The sequence below is a fragment of the Echinops telfairi genome, unplaced genomic scaffold, assembly GCF_000313985.2.
Source record: "Echinops telfairi isolate 266 unplaced genomic scaffold, ASM31398v2 ScPeMD7_5592;HRSCAF=6446, whole genome shotgun sequence".
NCBI lineage: Eukaryota > Metazoa > Chordata > Mammalia > Afrosoricida > Tenrecidae > Echinops > Echinops telfairi.
This window is the reverse complement of record NW_022109491.1, coordinates 21,357,239-21,378,683: the sequence shown is the minus strand read 5'-3', so window position 1 is coordinate 21,378,683 and position 21,445 is coordinate 21,357,239. Positions and strand designations below refer to the sequence as shown.

Genomic DNA, 21,445 nt, shown 5'->3' with positions numbered 1-21,445 from the left:
GTGTAGTGATAATAACCAACATTCATTGAGCTCTTACTATTTACCAGTCTTATAGGCTCATTGGGTGTGATTTCTTTAATTTGCACAATTTATTGCAGTAGTTAACCGTTGTTGTCCCCACCTTGCACGTGAGGAAATTGAAGTAAGGGGAGCTAGGTAGAATCGGAATTTGAGACAAGGTATTGGGCTAGGAAGCTCACTCTTTTAACTACTGTACTGTTTTTGGCTTATGCAAATGGACAGTGTGGTTACACATGAGCAATTAGAATGATACTTATTCAAGGAATTGGTTAGCATTCTTTATTCTTTTCAACTCTTTTTTTAATTCAAAGATGTTTATATTTTGGCGTTCTTGTTTTCATCATAAATAAGCTTATAACTGAGTATTCAAATACAAGCCAAAGGATGGTTGGCTGAGATTACTGTGGCTGAACTTCACTGCCGTCATCCTCAGGATGTGACAGGCAGTGCTAATAAACTCTGACTTTGAGCCTTAGCCTTGCTTATACATATGGAGTTGTCTACAGGGATTTGGGGAAGATTGGGGGAGTGGGGGGTGGGAAGATAGGGAAAAAACCCTGATTATGTTGACTTTTTTAAACTAACAAAATTGTCAAGTTCACATAATTCAACCTAATATGCCCCAGAGGAGGATGTTTTAGAGAAAGTGTGGGTTAAGAATTTTGAGATATTTTAGAGATTTGAGTCTTTAATTTCTCCATGACTAAAACTTTCCTCTTTACAACCATTTATCAGACAGGTAGGCATTCCATTTTCACTTCATGTTCCTTTTTCTTCTCTTTTTTCATTTTAGTGATTTGGATCCTATTCAGTGGTCAGATTAAAATAATTAAACAACTGGTTTGATGTCCTAATGACTGTTTTAAGTATAAAAAAGATACACTGAAAGGTAGTTTATTATTCCATACAGTTAATTCTTAGGTCAGAAGAGTAAAAGAGGTGCACAGAGCTACATTGTGTTACAAGAAAGAGTTTTAAACTATCAATGAAAAAAAGTAAGTAATACCTGACAAAAATCAATAAAACTGTTACTTAAGATATTTCCATATTGCTTCTTCATTGGCGTTCTACTTGCACTAGTCTTCCCTTTTATCCAAGCATCATCAGATGTGGGGTTTACTCCTTAAACATCTTTTCACTGTAATAGGATCCCATTCCTTTAGAGGTAGCCCAATTAGGCAATAGTCATTGTATTTGATAGATTAGAAACAGGTAACTTCTCTTCTCTGAACATATGTTCATCTTCGAAAAACCGCTTTACGCTTCTGCTGAACTTTCAGCAATTGTTTTGACAATATTTCCAACTCTTTGAACACTTTGTGCATAGGTGTTCAAAGAATTGCATAATTCACTCATAATATCTCTTAGGAATTTGGGGTGAATGATTGAACTGAAATGAATGACAGCATGTCACCCTCTGGTTGTTTGGTACTTTTTATATTATATGGTTTATTATTATTATTATATGTTTACTGAAGTAACTAACAAGGGAACAAAAACATACTTTCATCAAAACTATAATGAGTTTTAGGAAATGAATAAATATTACAAGCATAGTTTAGTCTGCTTTTTTATACCTTTGGGCAGAATGAACATTACTATGGGTGCTTAGTATACACTTGCTCAGATGAATGTTTTGGGTTTTTTAAAAATCATTTTATTGGGGGCTCATAAAATTCTTATCACAATCCATACATCAATTGTGTAAAGCACATTTGTACATTAGTTGCCCTCATAATTCTCAAAACATTTACTCTCCACTTAAGCCCTTGGCATCAGCCCCTCATTTTTCTCCCTCCCTCCCCGCTCCTCCCTCCCTCATGAACCCTTGATAATTTATAAGTTATTATTTTGTCATATCTTATACTGTCCGACGTATCCCTTCACCCACTTTTCTGTTGTTCATCCCCCAGGGAGGAGGTTATCTGTAGATCCTTGTATTGAGTCTGCTGAACTGGTGTGAACCAGCAAAATCTCACCACTGATCCTATTTCTTTGTCTTTTGCTATAAATAGAAAGTATCTTTGGGACACAAAAATACTCCAGTGCTGATTTTGAGATGTATCCTAGATAGAATGTGCTTTAGGCTTTTATTTCTTCTGGTTAGGGCCTTGTACTTTTCCAAAAGTGAATAATGGGGTGCCCACTTTTAGTAGAAATTGTACGATTACATTTGGGGAAAATTTGATTGCTCAATGAAGGTCTGTTCTTGAGGGAGTTGATCTGTAAAGTAAGAATGAGAGGAGTTTTAGGCCACAATTGCTCTTATTGGAGTCAAGATTTTGTGAAAGTCACAGTAAATGAAGTTTCTAACTCTTGGACTCCTTGTGTGTGACAGTGTGTTAGACAGGGTTCTCTAGAGAGACAAAACCAGATTGCTAATAATTTTATATATATATTTATACAGATCGGTAGATATATAACACAAGAAATAAGCAGATAAATTATAAAGCAGTACAAATGGCTCAGTGCAACTCACTCCCGTGAAACAGTTGTGAGACACTGGCAGACACTGGTAGTCTTGAGGGCCACCAGGTAGTCCTCTGTAGATCAATTCAGGCTATCCGGGCACAGGCCGCAAACAGCAAGGCAGGTCACCAACAGTCAGCCAGATGACAGGGTCTAACAGCCCCCAGCTCAAGAGATGTAAATTCCAATTGTGTGGCGAAGCCGGTCTTGAAGGAACCTCAAATGACAGCGACACAGTCCACGGGTTAGGTGTCCCACAGGTAGTGTAGCTTGCAAATTGAGGCACAGAACAAACAAGGCAGCCGCACACTGGTGCGATGATCAAAGAGCGAGAGACAAGAAAGGCAATGCTTGCCGAGCCATTTATCTCTCCGCCCTTCAATTAATCCCACATGTGTTTATCCGCCAGGTTGGCACAATAAACTAACTACCTCAGACAGTTTTACTTTTAGTTATTGGTGCTTGATAATGACATGAAGGTCAAATTAAAAAATTTTTTTTGCCTCTGAATTTAATCGAGTCCTCTTAAGTTTTCATTTCTTCTCTCTCCATTAGTTGGTATTTTATTTTACAGTCTCGGGATTCTTCTGATCAAACAGAGTGTATAGTGAAATCTAAAAAGCTTACTACTGAAATCCTTTGTAATACTCCTCCTGTGCAAAGATTTTTATAAAATCCCTTCAATTTCATACTGTAAAGAGTTCCCACTAAAATGCTTCCCTAGTTCTCTCTATATGCATTCTTCATTTTATTCCCTAGTGCTTTGTTGTGTGCTGCAGATACTGCATTCTTACAAACTGAAGGTCGGTGGCAACCTTAGTCAAGCGTAGTCTATCGGAGCCATTTGTCCCATAGCATGTGGTGACTTTATGTCTCTGTGTCATATTTTGTTGGAAAATTTAACAATATTTTGATTTAATGATATTGTTCACTTAGTAGACTACAGTATAGTATGAACAAGACTTCTTTATACACACAGAAACATATATATTTGGGGGGAGGGGGATGACTCATTTTATTGCATTAGTATCTTTATTTGTGAAATGAAACTTGCAATATCTCTGAGACAATATCTGCCTGAATGCAGTTCAAATAGGTACCAGAATGGTGGTGATCTGAATGTGCTCTAACTCGTGAGTAATAAGTGGTCCTCCCTTTTCTTTAGGATTTTCCTCTGTTCTCTTTCCAAAGCTTGTGGTACCGTAAGAACTACATGTCTCCTTGAACATGTTAATCTCTTATTTCAGAGGATAAATCACAGCTGTATCTCTATTTCAAGTTATATCCCCCTCATTGGGGATAGAAATACGTTTAGGGGGTAATAGCTGTCTGATCAATGCCTCTGTATGCACATGACTCTTTCACTTTGTTGCCATGCATTGTCCCATAATTTGAAATAACTATAGGATAAACAAAAGAGATTATTGTTTTTGTTTTTCAGTAACAAATGCTTTAAAGAAAACAGATGATTTTGTGGCATCTAAAACACCAGCTGTTGACCTGGACCACAAGTTCAGATGCAAGGTTGTGGACTGTTTAAAATTTTTCCGCAAAGCCAAATTATTACACTATCATATGAAGTATTTCCATGGAATGGAGAAGTCACCAGAGCCCGAGGAAAGTCCCGGAAAGAGACATGTCCAAACAAGGGGTTCTGCAGCTTCAGATAAGGCCAGCCAGGAGAGTCTGCCTAGGAAACGAGTCTCGGCCAGTTCCCCAAGTAAGTATTTTGATTTCCTGCTGTCATGGATGGCTCAGCTTTAGGCTGATCTGGTCAAGTTGAGTTCTGTAAAGTTGACCATGACCAAAGAGTTAGATTATGTGCTGGTAAGATGTGCTGTTTCCTCTTGGAGGAGACTTTGGCCCTCACACTCTGAAGTGGGGACAGTAAGAAAGGGGAAACGCTTGCAGAAGCCAGGAGAAGAACTCTCACACTCAGAGGAGCCTGGGCAGGGTAATTCCTCCCCACCCCCAGCCCCGTAAACCTATACCCCATCCCTACCAGCAGCAAGACTGAAGACCAAAAGGTCGTGATTCTATTACTGCATCTAAATTTGAGTCCTATTTTATCCTCCTTGCAACTGAAGGCACTTTCTAACAACACTTTATTTTGCATTAAAACTGTGGTGGTAGTATTGAAGGCTGCTGTAAATCTCATGTTTGTATATCCTGTTACAGAGAATCTTTTGGGGGATTTCATCTGAAACTGACAAATGGAAGAATCCCAAGTTTCTTAGCTTTTTACCTGGAATGATAACATCACTATAGTTTTTAAAGTTATAAATTTTTCACTTCTAATGTATCCGTGTTAGATTGTACGTGAACTCATAGGACATCTAACAATATTCTCATAGCACAAATCAAAACTAAGCCTACTGCCATTGAGTTGATTCCAACCCATAGTCATCTTATAGAACATAATAGAACTTCTTAGGGTTTCCAAGCCTGTAAACCTTTACAAGAGCAAAAATTTCCTATTTTTTCCAAAGATCTAGAGCTGGTGGGTTAGAACCGTTTACCTGTTAGCAGCCCAATGCTTGGCAGGGTTCCCAGGGCAGTATGAAATTAGGTGTCGGGATGGGGGCAGGGCCATGCGGAATACCATGGTCTCTGACACGCAGAGAAATCAGTCCTCAGCCATGTTGTGAAGACCTGATGTGTCTGGCTCAGGTAGAGCTTTGTCATATGTGCTACACTGTATTAGAGAGATAATGTGAGCTACATATGTAATTAACACTTTCTCATAGGTACATTTAAAACCGACAAGAAACAGGTGAAATTAATTTAAGTGATATTTAACCCAGTATACTACCATCCAGCATATAATCAATACAAAAGTTAGCTATTTTAATAGTCTTTTTCTTTAACTAAGTCTTTAAAATCTGGTGGGAGTCTCACACCAACTAAACATCTCAATTTAGACTAATCACATTCAGGAGTTCAGTAGCTATATTGACCCATATAACTGCTGTAGGCAGTTGTGCTGTGTGCCTTTGGGAAACCGAGCAGTGAGCTAGAGTGAGCAGCCCAGCAAAGGCCAGCTGGCCGTGATCACTTGGGGAGATGAGCAGTGGTGGGCTGGAAGGCAAGACAGCCCTCGCCACTGCAATGATGCCAGCGAAACCTAGAGTCCAGCCTGCTCCTCACATGGGAAGAGGTATTTAGGGCAAGACGTGGACAATAGGCAGCCAGTTTCTGAGTTCACAGTCTTAAAATTCTGTTTAAGGAAAACAGAGTGTTATGGGATTTGTGTTATCTGGGATCTGTAATCCTAAAAGGTATACCTGAAGTCCTAGTGATGTAGTGGGCTATCTACTCAGCTGCTATCCACAAGGTTAACAGTTGGAACCCACTAGCTGCTCAGCAGGGGAGAAATGAGGCTACTTAATTCTCTAAAGATTCAGAGTCTTAGGAACCCATGGGCAGTTCTTATCTGTTCTGTAGAGTCACTGTGGGCCAGAATCAACTTGATGGCAGTAAAATTTTTTTTGGAGGGGGGGTTGTTTATTAATTAAATCATTTTATTTGGGGCTCTTACAGCTCTTATAACATTCCACACATCAGTTGTATCAAGAACATTTGTACATATATTGCCATCATCATTTCCAAAACATTTCTCTCTACTTGAACCCTTGGTATCAGCTCCTCTTTTTCCCTTCCCTCCACTCCCTCACACCCTCATGAACTCTTGACAATTTATAAATTACTTTTATTAAGATATTCTATTGGGGGCTCTTAAAACAATCCAGACATCAATTGTATCAAGCATATTTGTACATATATTGCCATAAATATTTTCTATATATTTACTTTCTATTTAACCCTTAGTATCAGCTCTTCTTTTTTCCCTCCCCCACCCTCGTGACCCCTTGATAAATTATAAATTATTATTATTTTCATATCTTACACCGACTGTTGTCTTCTTTCCACCACGGTTTCTGTTGTTCATCCTCCCTGGAGGGGAGTGTGTGTGTGATTATGTGTTGATCATTGTGATCAGTTCCCCCTTCCTCCCTCCCCTTCCCACCTCCCCCCTCACCTTCTGGTATCTCTACTCCCATTCTTGTTCCTAGATTCCTTGTGTTGTGACCGCTGATCTCTTCTCCGTACCTGTGCACATGCTCCGGTCTAGCTGCCGTGAAGGCAGTACTGGGGTCATGATGGTGGGGGTGAGGAAGCCTCACGGAGGTTTGTTTGGTTTTATGATGAATACTTGGATTATGAAAATGGGAACTTGAGTTCTCTGGTAGAGATTTTCTGGGGCTTCCAGCAGAACTGTCAGGATGAGAGTTAAGAGATATCCTACAAAGATTATTGTTATTTTTGCCCCCTCAATTTCTCTGCCAATAAGATTGAATGGGAGAAAAGGTTCTGATTGGAGAATCTAGAGACTCACATCTTACTAGAAATCCTGCCTCCATCCATTTTGCAAGTCTTCACAAATAAGCTTGCCTGATATCTAAAGTAGTGATATTTGGACGCACCTGCTTGCTATTCAAAAGGTTGACTCTTTTAACCACCAAAAGCTTGGTAATCTAATTTCTAGAAAACCCTACAGGGCAGCTCTGCCATACAGGCTCACTCAAGTCAAAATTGGCTTGAGAACACCTTGATGGAGGTCACTGTACTGGGAGTTATAAAGTCATAAAGTATGCCCTGGCTGCCTCAGAAAAACCCTGAACCAATATTGTAAGCTCCTCTGTTTAACATAATGTATGTGTCCCAATCATGGCCGTGATCCTAATTCAGGAGTCCTACAGTGACTGTGATGTATTGATCTGCTACCAATCATGTTTTTGTGACATTTTATCCTCCCATCCCTTTTAAAGCTATGTATCTCAGCAAACCTTTGAACCCCGTTCTGACCTTAGGCTAATGGCCTACCTCATCCGATGGTATGTGTTTGTAGTTGTCTGGTCTTTGTGCCATTAAGATTTCATGTTCTCTTTAGCAAAAAGTAAGAGGTCAACTATCAGAAACTCAAACTCCAAACTGTATATGGTGGCTTTGCTATGACTTTGTGAAGTTCTGGGATCCAGCCCCTTTCTCATTGCTTTTTTAAGCTTAAGGTGTTACTTTCCTCTGCCTGGTCCATGATGGCTCCTCACCATGCCTGTCTCTTCAGCTGGGAAAGGAAGACTATGTCTTTTTCTTAGATTTTAAGGATACAACCCAAAAGTGCCACACATCACTTCTTTTCATATCCAGTAGACCAGAATGCCATTACGTAGTGACATCTAGCTCCAGGGAAGCATGACATAGAGAAATGGGTGTTGAAGGATGTAGAGCGTGAAGGAGGGCTTTATTGAAGAGCCCACTTAGCTGGTGTCTAGATGGGATTCTTGGTTGTGGATGATGGAAGATGATATTGGCAAAGTAAAGATCATGTATTATGGGTGGCAAGCCCTGGATCCCACTTACTCTGATAGGCAATAGGAATCCCTTTCAGTATATACCCACTGCTGTTCGGCTTTTTAAGTTGCCATCCTCTTGTATAGATTAGAACATGCTCTGGCCACTGATTCGTCCTACCACGCGGCCATGATCTGGTGTACAAGAGTTCTCACATAAGTGAAGTGCTGTGAGTTAACTCTTTCCTTCTCCCTCCTGGAAGTGATAGTCTGATAATGGTAGTTGACCTTCTGCTCTCATAAGTGGGTGACGATCTGATGGGGGAAACGGCAGGTTAGAAGAGCTCTCTTGATTGTTCTCCTGATGGACATTGGCAGCCTAGGGAAAGGACAAGTGACCATCATGAAGGATGGAAAGCCCCACCTTCCGGAGGTAGGAAGCTGCTCTTTGCCCAGCCCTGTCTGGGCAGCAGGAGGCAAGCACTGCAGGCAGGCACGTGCTTTGTGGGCCACGGACTGGCTAACCCCAGTCCAGGAAGAGTTTGTAAGCAAGATAACAGATAACATTTGAGTACTTGCCATGTGTCAGCCAATGCCTGTGGCATTTTCTTGAATTCCCAGAACTAATCTTTTAAGGTAGGTACTGTTCTGTACACTCCATAGATGACAAAATGAGGTGGCTTTGGCTTTTTTGTTTTTGTTTTTTGGAGGGCTTTGTTTGTTATTATGTTGGGGTAAATAAAATCTGATTTCAGGATCTGATTAAAAAAATGGTTCATAATCTTTTATGAAATTCATAAGACAGCAGACCTGCTTTGCTAAAGAGCTGTGTGACCTTGGCTGCATCAATTTATTTCTCTGACCCTTGGTTTCTTGATCTTAAAATGAATGTTTTTACAAATTGGATTAAGAGGCACACCCCCCCCCCTCTAAATTTCCTGTTTTACTGTTTCACAGTGGCAGAACGTTTTAGTTGGAAAGGCACTAAGACTCTTCATGTTCTAAATCAAATCAACTTCTAACTGTAGACCTGAGGCTTACCAGCTGATAGCTACAGCCCATTCTTCCTCTCTGATGGTTCCTGGGTGCTCATTTAACAGATGCCCTGGGCAACAGGGGTGACATGGTCCTGGAGGGCCAGAGCAATCCCAAACTTAATGCCAATTGAGTGGTTTCGTACTCATATCTAGTATATAAGAGAGTGTAGAACTAACTGCCCTGGAGGGTTTCTAAGGCTGTAAATTTTTATTTTTAATTGTGGTTTGGGTAAAAGTTTAAAGAGTAAGTTGATTTTCTAATCAACATCTTTTGATTAGTGCCATTCATTGCAATCCCCACAGTATGACAGCATGTTTTTCCCTTTATCCCTGGGCAAATGCTACCCTCTTGACCTCATCTGGTTGGTTGTTAAGTGTGTTACCTCCCTGGTCTTACTGTTTACCTTATATATCCTTCAGAAGCCCTGGTGATGCTGTTGGGGAAGTTTAGCTTGTTAACCTCAAGGTCAGTGGTTCACGCCCACCAGCCACTCTGGGAGAAAAAGGCTGAAGCTTTCTGCTCCTGTAAAAATTTACAGCCTTGGAAAATCCTATAGGGTGGCCAGAAGTCGCCATTAAATTGAAGGCAGTGGGTCTTGTCTGTAGCCTTATCTGTTGATTGGCTGCAAACAGAAAACTCAGAGCCATAGGAGATGGGAGTCAGTTCAGTTCTTAACTTGAAGAGTATCTTGGGGGTTCCACCAGTCCCTGTCAGACCAGTGTACCCTAGACTAATATTTATGGAAGTAGGTACAAATGGAAAGTTTGTGCCAACCCTCTGTAGATCAGGCCTGTTGGTGCCATTTTTCTAACAGCATGTCTTCACTTTGTGTCTCTGTGTCAGATTTTGGTAATTCTCAGTTTTTCATAATGTTACATACCCAATAGACTACAGTATAGTGTAAACCATAACTTTTATATGTACCAGGAAACAAAAGCTCATGTGACTTACTTGATTATAATATATTTGCTTCGTTGCTGGGATCTGGAACTGAACACAAATATCTCCAAGGTCTGCTTGTACACAGGTTGTTTTAAGGATTAAATGTGAAAGGCTTGTGATTTTCTTGCATACGAAAGTGCCTTGTTCACATTAGTTGAACCCCACTGCCTACTCTGCCTCACATTTTCTTTGTGATCCATCTTGATGCTGATCACCTGGAGAGCGTTTTCTTAAAATCCCGATGCCCTTTAAAACATGCAAAGTAGAATTGTTACTAAGATCAGATTATTGTCTTTCACTGCAAGAAAAAAATTGCTCTGATCAGACATAGAGGCAGTACTGGGGAGTTTTATTATGGGCTCCAGGGGAAAGTCACAACCTGAAAGTTAATGAGATCAGGAATATGGCTTCTCCACGCGTATTTAAAGGTTCCCACTGAGTATAAGCAATTCTGGGAATTTCAGTCCCAAATATGCTCAGTTACCTCGAGATAGCATGGTGTGCCTAGGAATTAAGGGAAATGTAGTCTCAAGAATGAAATGTTCCATGTGTCAATTAATCTCTTTGTGCTACTGTGCTATTTCAGAAGTCATACACAACAGATTGTATCATTCCGTTTCTATGAAGCAGACAAACCCATTGAGCAGGGGGAGAAGAGAGAGCAGTGCTTGATAGGTACAGGGTTTCATTTTGGGTGGTGAAAATCTGTTGGGACTGCATAGGTGATTGTTGCTGCACCATATTGTGAGTGAACTAAATGCACCCAATTGTTTACTTAAAAATGGTTAATTTTTGTGTTGAATTGCACTTCATTAAAAAATAAAGCAAACAAACAAAAACCCCGGAAACAAAAAATCCTGATGTCTAAGCCATGCCTCAAACCAGAATTGGTGGTGGTGGGACCAGGCATTCATTTGAAAAGAGCTCCCCAGATGATTCCAGTGCGTAGCCAGGTTGAGAAGCAGTATTTCAAGTAGGTGTCAATAAACATTTTCTGTAAAGGGCCAGACAATAAAATATTTTTGTCATTGGGGTCATATGGTCTCTGTTGCAACTACTTAATACCTTGTGTTGAAGCTTGAAAGCAGCTGTAGACAATCTGTCACAAATTAATATGGTTGCATGTAAGTAAAATCTACTCCTTCCCGCCTAAACCATTTTATTAGGACATAATCCTGGCATCGTACTATTCAATAGTTCAGTCATATCAAGGAGTATTAAACAATCGCTACCACAATCATTTTCAGAACATTTATTTCCTTGTACTCTTGACATAGTTCCCCATCACCCCCTACGCTGCTGCCACACCCCCAGGAACCCTTATTCTAGTTATTATCTCTGTAGATTTCACCCAATGTGGGTTTCATATCAGTAAAACCTACTTTTGATAACAAGGGGCCACCTCTAGTTTGCAAATCCTTAATGGAAAGGCTAAGTGAGGGTGAGGGAGGGGGTCACAGATCTTAGAGCAGTGGTTTTCAACCTTCCTAATGCCGTGACCCTTTAATACAGTTCCTCTTGTTGTGGTGACCTCCAACCATAAAATTATTTTCGTTGCTACTTCATAACTGTCATTTTGCTACTGTTATGAATCGTCATGTAAATATTTGATATGCAGGATATATTTTCATTGTTACAAATTGAGCATCATTAAAGCATAGTGCTTAATCACAAAAACAATATGTAATTATATATTATGAAATATTTATTTCTAATTACAAATAAATGAAATTTTGTCATGTAGCATGGTGTAGCATGCTTACATATAACAACAGTAAACTACATTGCTACATTTTGCGACAGTATACACAAAAAGCCAAAGTCAGTGCAAAGGTTGAGATAGCTGCTTTCTCACCAGATCAGAAATTCCCAGGGCAGTCTTTGCAAGAGCACAATGAAGATCATCTTCCACAACAAGTCTACTTCTGTATTTAGACTTGATAACCAACAAGTTGTAAACCCTGTTTCACAAAAATAAGTTGTTAGAAATGGAAGAAGGCGGCGCAACCCAGTCTCAGACAACAGGATATGACTGCAAACACTTAATCTAGAATTTTGTAACTGCATTGTAGAGAAATCAGTTCTCGCTGCATCGCTGTTAATAAGTTCAATGAACTCCTCTTGTGCTGTCTCAGGAACATTTTAAACTTTGTGAATGGGCTTCTCGCAAGTGCAAATGGGGTGTCAGGTTGAGTTGAAAGTATGATGAAATAGCGTCTTATCGTCTGCAAGCATGTGCAAGTGTTCTTTCACAGAAATTATCATCGTCATCCTTTTGTTGGTTCAGTGTCGTTCCTCAAAGAAAGCAGATATGGTAGGCAACATGTAAATTTTATTTCCATCCAATTTTTTTTTCCAAAGCTGAAATTTCATGTAGAATGATAGGATCTTTTCAGACAAATCGAGGCATGGTTGCAGTGATAAATTAACTCATTCAAGATGGCAAAGATGTCAACCAAGTAAGCTATTGTCTGCAGTTCACTTTTATCACTGAAAAGTGCTTCCACCTGTGGTCTTGCTTTCTGATTGAAAAAGGTTTTGAGTTCATCACAAAGCTCAAAACACATTTTAAAACTTTCCTCTCGACAACCATCTCACTTCAGTGTGAAATAGCAGAGCGTTATTCACTGCCTCCAACTTGTTGCACAGTTGTGAAAACAGCCTACTGTTTAAAGTGCTTGCTTTACAAAATTGACAGAACTTATGACTTTTTTTTTACATCTTGTAACTCTTGTGGCAGCATCTTCATTGCTAATATTTGCTGATGAACCCTACAGTGAGTTTTGATGACTTTTGTTGACTCATTCAGTACCAAACACTGAAATCCATATTGACAGCTCAGCATAGCTGGAGCACCATCTGTGCAAACACCACAAACCTTTTCCCAAAAGATCTTATGCTCTTTCAGAAATGAACCAACTGTGTCAAATATATCATGTGCAGTAGTCAGCGTTTCAAGAGGTTTGCAAAAATGAAACTCATCTTTAAAGTCACCATCATTAATATACCTCACTGTAAACCAGTCACTGTGAACAGTTTGCAACGTCTGTAAATTCATCAAGCTGGGTGCTAAATATTGGAAGTGGAGCAGATTTAATATCCTGAATTATCTGATCAAGAATATCAGCATACATGTCATCGATTCTTCTGCAGAATGTAAGGAAATTGCATTAAATTTTGTAACAAATTCATCTCCGATAATAACTGGAACAATATCTTTGGCTACTGACAACAGTAAATCCTTGCAATGGTGTGAGATTTCATAGCTCTGGAGATTTTGAATGCCACCAAATATAAAGTTTCAATGGCTGCTGCGTTTTGTTTGTGGTACTTGCCACCAGTGTCAAGTCTGGCTTTCTTGAGCCCATCAGCTGTGCTTCTAAAGTAATTGGTATCCTTGCTGGCAAAGCTCAGATGCTTGCTATCAAAATGGTGTTTTAGTTTGTTCAGCTTCATAGATTTGGCTGAGAGAACTTCACAACAAATAACACATTGCGGTTTCTCAATTCCTGCTGTAATTATTGAGGTAAAGCCTTACTGTATTTTCTTTTTTTAAACATTTTATTAGGGGCTCATACAACTGTTATCCCAATCCATACACACATCAATTGTGTAAAGTGCATTTGTACATCATTCTCAAAACATTTTCTCTCCACTTAAACCCCCGACATTAGGTCCTCATTTTTCCCCTCCCTCCCCGCTCTCCCCTCCCTCACGAGCCCTTGATAGTTTATAAATTGGTATTTTGTCATATCTTGCCCTGCCCGACGTCTCCCTTCACCCACTTTTTGGTTGTCTGTCCCCCAGGGAGGAGGTCACACACAGTTCCTTGTAATCGGTTCCCTCTTTCCTACCCATTCTCCCTTTACCCTCCCTGTTTCGCCACTCACACCACTGGTCCTGTAGGGCTCATTCGCCCTGGATTTCCTGTATTTTCAGTTCCTATCTGTACCAGTGTACATCCTCTGGTCTAGCCAGCCTTGCAAGGTCGAATTCGAGTCATGGTAGTGGGAGCGGGGAGGAAACATTTAGGAACTAGAGGAAAGTTGTATTTCTCATCGTTGTTACATCGCACCCTGACTGGCTCGTCTCCTCCCCGAGACCCCTCTGCAAGGGGATCTCCAGTGGCCTATTAATGGGCTTTGGGTCTCCACTCCGCACTCCCCCCATCATTCAACCTTACTGTATTTTCTTAACGCACTTCTCTACACGATCCATTGTCATGGGATGATTTGCTGATGAAAATAATATATAACAGCTTTAATAATACAAAAGATGGTATATGGTGTAGTTTAGTCAATATAGTTCATTAAAGCTTCCTATGATTTATCATTCCCTGTTGTTTTTTTTACATACCTGTTACGATCACAAGGGGGCAGTATTCACATCAACCACAGCTAAATAGAAGAAGACCGATCAGCATCCGGATTAAGTTTCCACGATACAAATATATATGTATTTTTTGCAGTAATTGGTGATTTTACATTTACCTAGTAATTATAGGTAATTTATGAAGTGCCATTTTACCTCCAGTACTGCTGCTTTCAACATAGCAACTGTTTTCTACACAGGAGCCGATCTCTACACATGTATGACTGGTCCGCATAAGTACATTATGGCGCCAGCCCTGTCACATAAACCTGTATTTGTATGGGGTACATGTGATGGGGTTGGCGTGATAATGTCATCATGCCGAGTGCTCATATGTGGGTGTATCTGCATGTGGGCAGACCCGTCTGGAGACAGATAGAGGAGCTCTGTCTTAGGCAACCGTTGTGAAAGGGTTGTTTGACCCCCAAATGGGTTGCAACCCACAGGTTGAGAACCACTGTCTTGGAGGGAAAATGACCTCCCAGACAGAGCCAGCAACAGCACTGATTCACTGTCTCTTATGGTTCTTCATTGAAGTGTGCAATTACTTAGTAATTGAACACACACACTAGCCTGTAAGATGAAAAGTTAAGAGACCAACTCTTAAATTTGTGCTTAATTCTAGCTGTGAAAGACAAGGAAAAGAATAAAGAGAAGAAGTTCAAAGAGTTTGTGAGAGTGAAACCAAAGAAAAAAAAGAAAAAGAAAAAGAAAACCAAGCCTGGTAATTTTTCCCGAGTTGTTTCATCTGGATTTCCTCACCTCAAGTTTGGGGAGAGGTGGTGGTCTCCCCAACCTAGCCTTAGAACCTGCACTGAGGGAACCAGGGGGCTGAGGGGAGAGGGGCCCCACCTGTAGGTACTTCTGTGCATGGGCCATGGCAGGAGAGGAGCTCGTATGCCCTAGTGTTTCAAGGCCTGTTTGACATTTATAAAACCCTTCCCACTGCATTGGCCAGTGCCATGTGTTAGGGCAGTACACATAAAAACATCCTTGTTGGAGAGGATATGCAGATAAATAAGTGACCGCTTATACACATAACTCTCAAACTATACATCTCTGAACCCTTTCAAGAATTCATTCCTTGAGGCATAGGGGTGGTGGTGGGTATCAAATGAAACCAATGTTTTATTTTCATCTACTGACAGAGGAAAAGAGGGAGGGAAACGGAGAAAAGGAGGGGAGCAGGAAGCATTTGGTGTTGAGGCGCCTGGAGGTAGCTTAAAATACTGAACCCTGAATCGGGTCTCCAGACCCCCCTTTTGTGGCTGAATTGCTCGCTGAGCCTTTGAGCTATTTGAACTATTGATAAATTGATTCTGGGATGCCTTGATGATTTCTGGGGGGCTACTCATTCCTTTGTGGTTCCTTTCTTTCAGAATGCCCCTGCAGTGAGGAGGTCAGTGATACCTCCCAGGAGCCCTCTCCACCTAAGGCGTTTGCTGTTACCAGGTGTGGGACTTCACACAAGCCTGGAGCCCACCTGAGCCCACAGCTCCCTGGCTCAGAATCCGGAAACCACAAAGGAAAAGTGAAAGTATCTGGTAAGGAGACTCTTCGTTGGCCTTACAGTTTGAACCAAACTGTAATTGAGAAGACTGGATTTATGTTGCTGCTGTAATCTACTTCCCAGACTCTCAAGTAAGATCTATCATCTTTTTAAAATAAGAGGTATATCATATAAAACAAAGACTGTTAACTAACTGTGCCATCTCTGAACCTCCCCCTTTGTCTTAATGCATGTGCATTAGGTACCTTTAAACCTGAGAATAACCAGACCCTTTATCCTCTTTTCCCTTATTTACTTTCACACGTGTCCATCTCATTCTTTCATTCCTTGTTGAGGACTTCTGCATCTGGCATGGTTGCTCAGGGGAATCTGAGCCAACTGTGAAATTTCCCTTCCTTCAGCGACTTAGGTGATTCCGTGATTGAGTTTTAAAGGAATTCATTAAATATATGGGAAAAGCTAAAAAATAGTGTCTGACTCAGAGTAAGTCCCCATAATTGTTAGCTGTGACTACATCTGTAAGCAGACAGTCTGGTTCTGTTTTCCCCTGGAATCTGATCCCTTCACAATCGTCACTGTCTGCAGAGCTTTAAAGCTAGGTTTGCATGTATGCTGATAATAAGCGGGGCCCTGGCTGGGTGGGGTGAAGTTGCTCTATGTTAGGCATCCTCAAACAACGGCCTGCGGGCAACATGTGGCCTGCCAAGGACATTTATCTGGCCCGCCGGGTGTTTTTGCCCCGTTTGTTTTTTTACTTCAAAATAAGATGTGCAGTGTGCATAGGAATTTGTTCATAGTTTGTTTGTTTTTTTAACTATAGTCCGGCCCTCCAACGGGTCTGAGGGGCAGTGAACTGGCCCCCTGTTTTAAAAGTTTGAGGACCCCTGCCCTATGTGGATCGTGGGCAGGTAGAACTCCTTTGCATTGAGTTCTGGGACCTTGAACAGCCACTGACTTTGGGCTTCCCTCTTATTTGAATGAGGAATTAAGAGTTCAGGTCATTGCCAGGCATCCCCCATCGCTTGGGCTGTTATCATATGACAGGCCTAAGAAACACATTGGAGTCCACATTTTCCAGTCTTGACAATCCAGGATGTTTTTATGTAATAATGCAATTTTAAATTATTCCCCCTTTCCACCCAGAGGAGGATAATCTGAGTGAATCCTCATCCGAGAGCTTTCTTTGGAGTGATGAAGAGTATGGCCAAGATGTGGACGTGACCACCAACCCAGATGAAGAGCTGGATGGGGATGTCCGGTACGATTTTGAGGTGGTCCGCTGCATCTGTGAGGTCCAGGAGGAAAATGACTTCATGATTCAGGTAGGCAAAACTGCCAAGAGATCCATCTAGAAAAGTATAAACTGGTAAGAATTTTGAAGGACTGTAGTGTTTTTATGCTAACAATACATTATTTGCACAAAAAACGTGTTCTAGTTAGAAGCCACCAAAAATGTCAAATCATGAAGCCTCAGATAAGCAATATTCTTGGCATCAGTCTGAGCTTTGCTTCCTGGCTTGGTTTCCTCTCTGAATTCTAGGCTGATGTACATAGTCATTTACTAGAACAGGAGGAAACTTGAACCTCTCACCCTCTCTAGAGGCAGCTAAAACCCGTAACTGGGAAAGGCTGTGTCTTTGGCAACACAGCGAGTTGCTGAACAGCAAGGACCCAACTCTGGCATTGCAGTTTAATCTTCTTCCTACAGATCATGGGTTCCCAAACTTGTCAAAACATGGGTAGGGGGAAATTACTCAGTCGCCTACCCCTACCCACAGTTCTGAACTTTTGTACTGTGCTCCACAATCCAGGATTTTGCAGCTCACCCACCCCCAAGGGGTGGTCTCACCCACTTTGGGAAACACTGCTCTAGATAGATCCTTACTTTTTCTTTGAGGTGAATTTTCTTTTTAATCGTTTTATTAAGGGATCATACAACTCTTATCACAATCCATACATACATCAATTGTGTAAAGCACGTTTGTACATTCATTGCCCTCATCATTCTCAAAACATTTCCTCTCCACTAAAGCCCCTGGCATTAGGTCCTCATTTTTTCCCCTCCCTCCCCCCTCCCTCATGAGCCCTTGATAATTTATAAATTGGTATTTTGTCATATCTTGCCCTGTCCGACGTCTCCCTTCACCCACTTTTCTGTTGTCCGTCCCCCAGGGAGGAGGTCACATATAGTTCCTTGTAATCAGTTCCCTCTTTCCAACCGTTCTCCCTCTACCCTCCCAGTATCGCCACTCACACCACTGGTCCTGAAGGAACCGTCCGCTTTGGATTCCCTGTATTTCCAGTTCCTATCTGTACCAGTGTACATCCTCTGGTCTACCCAGACTTGCAAGGTAGAATTCGTATCATGATAGTGGGGGCGGGAGGAAGCATTTAGGAACTAGAGGAAAGTTATATTTTTCATCGTTGCTACATCGCACTCTGACTGGCTCGTCTCCTCCCGAGACCCCTCTGCAAGGGGATCTCCAGTGGCCTACTAATGGGCTTTGGGTCTCCACTCCGCACTCCCCACATCATTCACCTTGGATTCCCTGTGTTTCCAGTTCCTGTTAAGTCTTCCAGTTCCTATTAAGTTCCATCAAGTCTTTCTTTTAAAGTTTTCTGTATTAAATATCTTTTATAAAGTTATATTTTTTAGATTCATTCTTAGATGTTTTATGTGTTATAATTCACATCCATTTCTAAATTTAAACTTAAAAAAGATGAATAATGTATCGTATCCAACTTCAGTGGACATGCTAACATTTTTTATTTTGGAACTTACTTGCATTTGCTTCATTTTGGTGATTCCTCGTTTTCAAGCTTAAAATCATTAAGGAGACAGGCTCCCAACCCCACCCAGACTTTAATTGCCTATTTTATGCTACCAGCTGTCTTCATTGTCTTGCACACATTACTTTTCTGTGCCTCAGTTTCTTCATTTGCAGCATGGAGAATCTGGATCATATCTTATTTGAAATCTCTTCTAGTTCTTCCACTTGATTCTGCTGTGATTGGCTTCCCAGAGAGTTTCCGATTCTTACATGGGGCTTGTGTGACTCCAAGTGACCAAAATCTGAGTTTTGTATTATTCTCAGTCTTTAGTGACCCAGCTGGTGGCCCACCTTCAAGATCATGCCAGACTCTTCAGCTGTTGGTTGGGTAAAAGTTTAAGGCTCATGTGTAGACTATGTGTTCTGAAAGTCCAGGGAGTTTCCCTTCTTCTTTCCCTCCCCTGGATTCTGTGACTCTTGGTAAGGTTAGGAGAGATTAAGTGGAAAGTTGCTAGCGCACAATACTCTAAAAAGCATTAACTATATTCTCTTGCCTAGTAGCAGTAGTATTAGTAATAGGCATTGTGGTAGCTTGGATGGTCCAGAGAAACAAAACCAGTTATGACAAAGAAAGGTGAAGGGGGAAGCTGGGAGATCACACGTCGGTGGGTGCAGAGTCATGTGGATCCAAGATTGAAGGAGTAGTGCCCACAGTTCCCAGGTCGGCTCCTAGGATCAGTGACTCACATAGGGTTGCCCTCAGAGGCAAATCCAGAGTCCCAGCAAGCAGGGAGACCGACGGACGGAGAGAGAAGAGTTCTCACTCACAGAAAATGACACCTCCAAGGACTTTCACACGGGTTCAAGTTAACAAAAAATCTGATTGCCCAGCCACTTCATCTTTATAAGTTGTAGGTTGACTCTGACCTAGGAGCTTTTACACATGATCCATCAAATCCTCACAAACCGCCCCATGAGGTGAGGAGGAATAATATCCTATTTATAAATCAGAAACTGAAGTCCAGGCAGGAAAAATGACCCATTCAAAGTGAGAAAGACTAATGATTCAGAAGTTAAACTCAAATTTGGCTGCCCCAAGTTAGCCTTTCTCTCTAAAGACTTGAACAACCTCTCCACTGTCCTGGGAAAGTGACCCAGAAGCATAAAGTCTCTAGAAATTATTTTGGATTGATACTGTGGAAGAGTTAAAGGTCCTTTATTTGCTCTGTCCAGTACAGTTACCACTAGGCTCCTTTGGCTGTGAGCACGTGAAATGTGACTATTAGAACTGAGGAACAAACTTTTTCTTTTTAAATCGGTTAATTTAAATAGTCGCTTGTGGCCAGTGACTCCCATATTAGATAGACAGTGCAGGTCTAGTGGAATGGTTGCAGCTCACTTCTTTTATAAATCAGTAGAGCATGCTCTTATCTCCCCTCTCTTGTTGCTCCCCCCACCCTTGCAGGTAGGGCTTAATTTTGGATGAAGGATACCTTCTGAGTTTAATTTTTGTTGCTTTAATTCTAACAGTGTGAAGAGTGCCATTGCTGGCAGCATGGGGTCTGCATGGGATTACTGGAAGAAAATGTGCCCGAGAAATACACCTGTTATGTTTGCCAAGATCCACCAGGTAGAGTTTTTCTGGAGTCAGAGTATTAATAGTACATGGCTTTTTCCTTAGCACAGCTGATCATGAAACATCCTAAATGTCTGTGGTCATCAGACTCATTGATTGGACTTCACCTGTTTTGCCTTTGTTGTTTGTCTACCTGGGGACAGGCTGTTTTGAACTCAGATTAAGAGATTCACCTAGCAGAAGACCTGGCTTTGAGCTAGCATTTTCTTTTTTCTTGAGAGCTCATGAAGTTGGGCATGTGGGCTCTGCTCTTGACTTTTTGGGTCTCTTGGAGGGTTGGAAACATGCCTTTGCTCCCTGTGGTGCCATCTGCTGCCAGAAAGGGAGATAGACTCATGAAGGAAAGACAAAGGGTGTGGTGGCACGGAACATGCCACAGAGAAAGCAGTGAGTAATTCGGTAGCAGGATAGGTTAGTGTCATTTCGGTAGCCTGTGGCACTTGCTTGCCTCTTTGGTTAACAATGAATCTGTGGGTTCTGGCTTTAGAAGGATCGTGATATCTGTTTTTTAACCCCTGGAAGGTGCTTCTTCTAGCTCCAGTCCCACAATTTCCTTATAGTCAGCCAGTGTTTTAGCACCTCTGCTTTTATTACTATTACTCATATGAGGTGGACCTGGAAGGAGTTCCTACTCTCATTTTGCTTATGAAGAAGAAATAGACTCTAAGCAGATGCTTATGACTTTCCAAATCCCATAAAGGAAATTAGAAGTACTGATTTGTGGAACCGGATCTCTTGATTGGCTGGTTATGAAAAGAACTCCGGTTTCTTTTCTAGCAGGCACTTCCCTTATGGCCACAATGACCTCTGTTGTGGGAACCTTGACTCCTTAGACTAGATTAGCCTGTAGACACTGAGACAGCTGCTTCTGTTTGTCTTCTCATTCCAAGGAAGAAACAGGATCAGGTTAGCTATCATTCATTGGCAGGACCTCGGGGACCACTTAGTTAAGTCCCCACATTGGACATGACTGCTAGGTGAGAAACCACATGTCTGACCTTGGTCTTCAACAACAGGCTTGCTGCTCTGATGCTGCTGGTCATCCACTGCCTACAGCCTGTCAGACTCCCCCACGTAACCCGAGGGCTCCTATTTAAAATCTCTTTTGTCTACATGCTTGTCTCTCATTCTTTACCTCCACAGAAATGACAGCCCCTGTTTTCATTGAGTCCTGGTGAAATTTCTGATCTTTTACGATTTCAATCACCAAGGCTGGGAATAGACTCGGTCCTGCATTGAATATTGAATGTCTGTCATAGGATCTGCATTTGTAAATTGTTTGACTTTGTGGTGTTGGGTCAAAAGTTTAACCGAAGCTTTGTTATTTAAAGGTTAT

At 41.3% G+C, this 21,445-nt stretch overlaps 1 protein-coding gene across 1 annotated transcript in view; it reads left to right on the top strand.

Moving 5' to 3' along the window:
• The window catches only part of PHF20 (PHD finger protein 20), a 132,092-nt gene that overhangs the window by 98,185 nt on the left and 12,462 nt on the right, over positions 1-21,445 (top strand). The window contains exons 10-14 of the mRNA XM_004697958.2: positions 3,932-4,210; positions 14,818-14,916; positions 15,572-15,736; positions 16,846-17,024; positions 20,004-20,103. Coding sequence (XP_004698015.1) covers positions 3,932-4,210; positions 14,818-14,916; positions 15,572-15,736; positions 16,846-17,024; positions 20,004-20,103 — 822 coding nt within the window. The remainder of the gene's footprint in view (positions 1-3,931; positions 4,211-14,817; positions 14,917-15,571; positions 15,737-16,845; positions 17,025-20,003; positions 20,104-21,445) is intronic.